General features: G+C 63.9%; 2 protein-coding genes across 2 annotated transcripts in view; one reads left to right on the plus strand and one right to left on the minus strand.

Moving 5' to 3' along the window:
* Nucleotides 1–3,344, plus strand: H696_05142 (hypothetical protein). The gene is made up of 8 exons (XM_009498995.1): nucleotides 1–70; nucleotides 251–397; nucleotides 527–543; nucleotides 684–868; nucleotides 1,022–1,291; nucleotides 1,445–1,618; nucleotides 1,773–2,279; nucleotides 2,506–3,344. The coding sequence occupies exons 2-8, from the start codon at nucleotides 251–253 to the stop codon at nucleotides 2,802–2,804; spliced, it is 1,599 nt and encodes a 532-aa protein (XP_009497270.1). The 5' UTR covers nucleotides 1–70; the 3' UTR covers nucleotides 2,805–3,344.
* A 1,906-nt stretch (nucleotides 3,345–5,250) lies between these two features.
* Nucleotides 5,251–5,510, minus strand: part of H696_05143 (hypothetical protein) — a gene marked incomplete at its 3' end in the record, with an annotated part of 1,161 nt that continues 901 nt past the window's right edge. The window contains exon 3 of the mRNA XM_009498996.1: nucleotides 5,251–5,508. Within this exon, the coding sequence (XP_009497271.1) occupies nucleotides 5,251–5,508 (258 nt within the window). The remainder of the gene's footprint in view (nucleotides 5,509–5,510) is intronic.

The raw sequence follows: 5,510 nt of genomic DNA on the forward strand, positions 1-5,510 counted from the left end.
CTCCGGCCGCCTCGCCTCTACTCGCTGCGAGTACTCCCCATCCACCTTCCCGCTCCAGCACTCCGGTCAGGTTCGCACCCCTCCCCCCCTATGCAACGACCGCTGCTGTTGCTGTTGGCATTGTTGCTGCTGCTGCTGCTGCTGCTGCTGCTGCTGCCACCACCGCCTTCCATTCCGCTACCGCCACCACCATGACCATCGTCGCCTCTGCTGCGGGGCTAACACATCCCTCCTCCCGCCCCCGTGACAGATGCCTCCGAAGCGTTCCAACAAGACCCTGGTCTTGCCGGCTGGCGCCCGGCCTCCCCTCCGCCTGACGCCCCCCCCCTGGGTCCCGGATGAGGAGGTCTCCAACTGCCGCATGTGCCACGCCCCCTTCACCCAGCTCAACCGGCGTGTGCGTGCTTCCACCCTCCTGCCTCTTATTGGCTACTCCGACATCTGACCCCCACCCCCGTCCCCGTCCCCCTTGCCCTTCTCTTTGCCTTCTCCCGGCCCTTTTGACACTGCTGGCGGATGCCCACAGCACCACTGCCGCCAGTGGTATGTTTCCCCATCTCCCCTCCCTCTCTCTCTCTCTCTCTCTCTCCCCGCGCCCGCCCCCGCTGCCCAGCCACCCTCTAATTCCCCTCCCCTTCGCTTTGCTTTCCTCCCCCCCCCCCCGATCCCCAACACAACCACAGCGGTGACATCTTCTGTCACTCGTGCTCGAGCAAGAAGATCCCCATGCCCCAGTTTGACTTCGCCCGGAATGAGCGTGTCTGCCGCGCTTGCACTCCCATCACCACCTACGTGGCTGATGCCTCGAGCGACCTCTTTCCCGAGAAGCAGAGCGCCGCGGCCAAGTCCATCGCCGAAATGGCCCGTCGTACGTGTCTATCTTTCCCCTCCTCGGCCCATAGCCCATCGCTCGCAGTTCTAACTTGCCTTGCTGCCCTCCTCTCTTCCCTTCCTCCTCCGCCCTGCCCCCTCCCCCCCTCCTCCTCCCCTGGCCACCCACTTCCCGGCACGCGCCCAACAGAGGAGGACGGCTTCAGCAAGATTGTCCTCTACGGCGGCATTGGCGCCCTGATCTACCTGTGCAACTCCACCAATGAGGACGTCCTCCTGAATGCCATCCAGGCCCTGCACACCCTGGTTCAGATCGACACCGCCCAGAACACCATCTTCAACCAGGGTGTCCTGCTCCCCCTCTTCAACATCTGCAAGGGCACTGAGGAGGATAGCGCGGTGAACAACCTCTTTGTCATGCATTGCGCGGTGAACATTCTCTTTGTGTTCTCCCGCAACGGTGCGTCCACGTGTGCCCTGTGTCCCATTGCCTGCTTGCAGTGTGGACACCCCATTTGCATGGGCGAATGATGGCGCAGACAAAGCTGGCTGGCCTGATGCTGAAGCTGACCTGTCCCCCCCCCCCCCCCCCTCCCCCTCCCCCTCACCTCAGTGGACATCTGCCGCTCGGTCATCTCGGATGGTGGCTTCCATCCGCTGGTGGCCATGTGCAATCGCAAGCTCCCCCCCAATCGCCCGACCTCGGTGACTGTGCAGAACCAAGCCATCACTCTGAGCTCGGTGCAGGGGATCGCCGCGCGTACCATTTCTTACCTTTCTATGAACTGTGCGCCCACACATCCGCCGCACGCCACCACACAGGCCCACAACCACACACATGTCTTGCCTGTGCTTCTCCCTCCCCCTCTCCTTCGCACGCCAATCTCACTCTCCCACCCACCCGCCCGCCCTCCTCCCCGGCGCGCTATGCACATGAGCAGCCAAGAACCAGGAGCTGATCATCGAGGACCGGCATAATGGCCCGGACAAGCTGCTCAACCTCCTCAGCCACGAGAATCAGCATGTCCGCAAGTACATCACCAAGACCTTCGCCTACCTGTCCCTGCGCCAGGATGACCTGAAGCCCAAGATTCTCAGCGCCCAGGGTACCCAGCTGCTGGCCAACCTCATGGAGACCGAGACCGTTCGCGAGACCCTTTCACACGCCAGCTGCACCATCGCCAACCTGGCCACCAACAGCAGCAACCACGACTCGCAGGTGCACACCCACCTGCTCGGGGCCCTGTGCCGCCTGGCGGTTCGGAAGAAGGACGACGCGGAGATCCAGCGCCACATTGCCCGCGGTCTGGCGAACCTGGCCCTGTACCCGGAGAACAAGCGTGCCCTGGTGGATGAGGCTCTCGAGCAGCTCATTGCCCTGGGCAACACTTCCAACCTGGAGATCCAGCGCCACGTTGTGCGGGCCATTGACAACATCCTGAATGATGGTGCGTGCGCGCGCGCGCGCGCCCATGTGTTGATCGGGGGCTCGGGGGGGGGGGGGGGCATTCTTTGCGGGCGGAGGGGCGCACGCTCCCGCTGCGTCTGCTTTTCTTTTGCCTGTGCATGCATGCCACGGTTATGCTTTTTCGACCTCGCGAGCTGACCCCCACTTTTCCCTCTTTCCTGCCCCCTGTGACACACACACACACTCTCTCTCTCTTCGATGCGCAGCCCCTGATGACATCATCCTGGCCCTGCATAAGGCCGACGTTCTCAGCCTTCTTGAGGCCATTTCCACAAACCGCTCCCAGCAGTCTGTCACCCAGGGCATGCAGGTGGGCCAGCACCAGGCCTTCTCGGAGATCCTGCGCCGCTGCAATGAGACCTCCTCGCGCCTGAACCGCGCCATCGCCAAGGCCACCAAGGCCGGGGGCGAGGGTGGCTCGGAGGGCGCCGCTGACGACGAGGTTGCCGGCATCCAGGAGTCTCTGGCTGCGGTCGACGTGTCCAACAACGACGCCTCGCCGTAGACAAACAGAGGCGGTGTGTATGAGCGTGCGACCGCGCTGGTGCGCATGTGCAGGCACATACATCCTCGCTTTGGTGCCCTCGGCGGCGTCCGCGTGATGCCGCGCTACTGGGCACACCGAGATCCCGGGAACACAGCCCCAAGATAGAGCAAGGAAGAAGGAGTGCCAGAGAGGGAGAGAGGAGGGGGGAGGGGGGAGAGATCAACAACGAGGAGGGAAAGCGCGCCTCGCGTGGTGGCCTTTTTCTTCCTCCTCCTCGTGCTCTGTGTCTCCCCCGCACGCCCCCCCCCCCTTCCTGTTGGGCCTGCCCCTCGCGCATATGCGCACGTGCATGCATGCGCTACAACAATGTGCTGCGTGGCGTAGCCGACCTGTGGGCGGGAGGCTCCTCTCCTCCCATCATCCTCCGAATGCTACCTGTGTGTGTGTGTGTGCGTCATGTAGAACATGGCCACCATGCGCGTGCCCATACACCCGCACACCCACACGCGCGTCTCTTTGTGTTTCCTCTTGCATTATTCCCTCAAATAAAAAACCCTCTTTTCATTTGCGCCGTGATGGTGCATGCTGGCCCGGGGCGCAGAGAAAACAAGGAGAGGCGAGAGGGAGAGAAAGGAGGGGCAGATCGCCTTTCGCGCGCGCTCGCACTCGCGTAAACACGCCGGGCCCATCGACCTCGTTTGCGTCGGGCACTATCGGGAGTGGAACCGACGAGCAGACAACAACCGCGGGCTCTCGGCATCTCGCCAGGAGGAAGTCACCAGTGGGAGGCGCATGAAAACACCGACATGAGCGGGGCCCTTTCCCGGGAGACGCGGATCGGGGCCGGCCGGCTCCCGTGATGATGTGGGTATGCTGTACCATGTGACACTCGGGCTCGGAGCGATAATGATGTTCTTCAGCGGCGTGGCCGCGTGCGCCAATGTCAAACGAGTCGGACCCTTTGACCGCATGCTCCCGGAGACGGTCCCCTCCCTCCCGCCGTCCCCCGCCCTTTTCCCCGGGGGGGGGGGGGGGGGCGGCGTAACCTGCACCGGGCACCAGGCACCTCGGCAGACGACAATTCGGAGACTTGTCCCCCTTCCAGGCCAGCCGAGAAGGCCCTTGGGAAGTAATTCCGGTATTCTTCGGGGAGGTAACAGGGGAGGCCCCAGGCACAGCTGCCGCGAGGATCGCCCGTGCTGGCCGGCCTGTTCAGAGAAACAGCGCCGCTGTCTGTGCCCGTTTGCGGGTGCCCATTTTTCGGGCCCGCTAACCCGGTATGCAAGGGCATGGCTGGACATGAAAAGTCTACGCCGCCCATTTTTCCCGGTGTGGTTCGCGTGCGCCCGGCTCCCGCCTCCTCCTGCCCGGCACAGGAGGTCAAGGCGGGAAATGGGGGGGGGGGTAGGGAGTCGGCGCCCGGCTTGCAGTAATGTCATCCTTACCCTTGGAGCGAACTTGGTGAAGGAATAACAAAGGAAACAGATCTTGCCTGCAACGGCCTGTTATGCTGAACTCCGTCCCCCCCCCCAAGGCCGAAAGCCGACCTCGCACGGAGCAAGACCCCGGAGGATAGGAGACTCAAATCCGGGGAGGAGTCATTTTTATCGACTGGTCCTGCCCAGCCCGGCCCGGCCCTGACACACACGGCGCGCGCAGAACAATAACAATGCAGGTGCCTCGGGCGCCGGGGCGCGAGCGAGAGTGTGGGGCCGACACAACAGAGGGGCGCGGTCCTGCCCTTTGCAACGCTCTTGTGTAGCCCCCCCCCCCCTCGAAAAGTCCTGATAAACAGAGAAGGGCCGCGCGTGGCAAACACAAATACCCATGTAAATCCCGGGGGTCAGGCGGCTCTCCCCCATCCCCCCCCCCCTTCACCCTGTTTTTGAGCCGAAAAATTCAACCGACACAGAAAGAGCGCGAGAGCGGGGCCGCGCCGCGTGGGCACGCCCCCCCCCCCCCCGCTCGGGCCCCTCTCTGGCAACAGCGCGAGGGGGGTGGGGTGGGGGAGAAGAAGGAAGGACACACAGGGGAGGAAGCCAGAGGTGTTTATATGTGTATAGTTGCAAAAAGAGGATACAGAGAGAGGGGGGGCAGGGAAGGCTGCGGCGCGTCCGCGCACAAACGCGTGCGTGGGGGGAGGGGGGGGCGCGGTGCAGCGATGTTCCCCCAAACAAGGTATCGTATCGCAGGGGGAGAGCGCGGCTCAGCCTCGCGCATGCGCGCGGCGCACACACACGCACAGACATACAACACACAAGCACGCTAAACTGGCAAGGGAATGATGGCGGCGGTGGGGGCAGCGCGCATGACGGCGGCAGCGGACAAGCAGCTGCCACCGGCCATCTCTGCCCAAACCCGGAGACTGGTGTCAGGGAGAGAAGGGCAGCCCCTCACGCAGTGAGGAGGAGACGAGCTGCGGCGACGACCGGAGGCGGGCGGCTGATCCCAGGAGCTAGGCCATTTAGAAGAGGGCAGCAACCAGGGTGGAGGCAACGGCGGCGACGACGGCGGCACCAGCGACCAGGGTGGAGGAAGAGTTGACGTGGCAGTACTTCTTGTCCTTCTTGGAGGGGGCGCACTCGGGGGCGGCCTCGAGCTCGGGGTCGAAGGCAGCAGTGCACTTGGCAATCTGGGCATCGGAACCGAAGTCACCGGTGAGCTCAAGGGTGAAAGCGGGGGCGGACTCAGAGGCGGGGGCGGACTCAGAGCCAGAGGCGGGGG

Source organism: Fonticula alba (genome assembly GCF_000388065.1).
Source record: "Fonticula alba strain ATCC 38817 unplaced genomic scaffold supercont2.9, whole genome shotgun sequence".
Classification (NCBI taxonomy): domain Eukaryota; order Rotosphaerida; family Fonticulaceae; genus Fonticula; species Fonticula alba.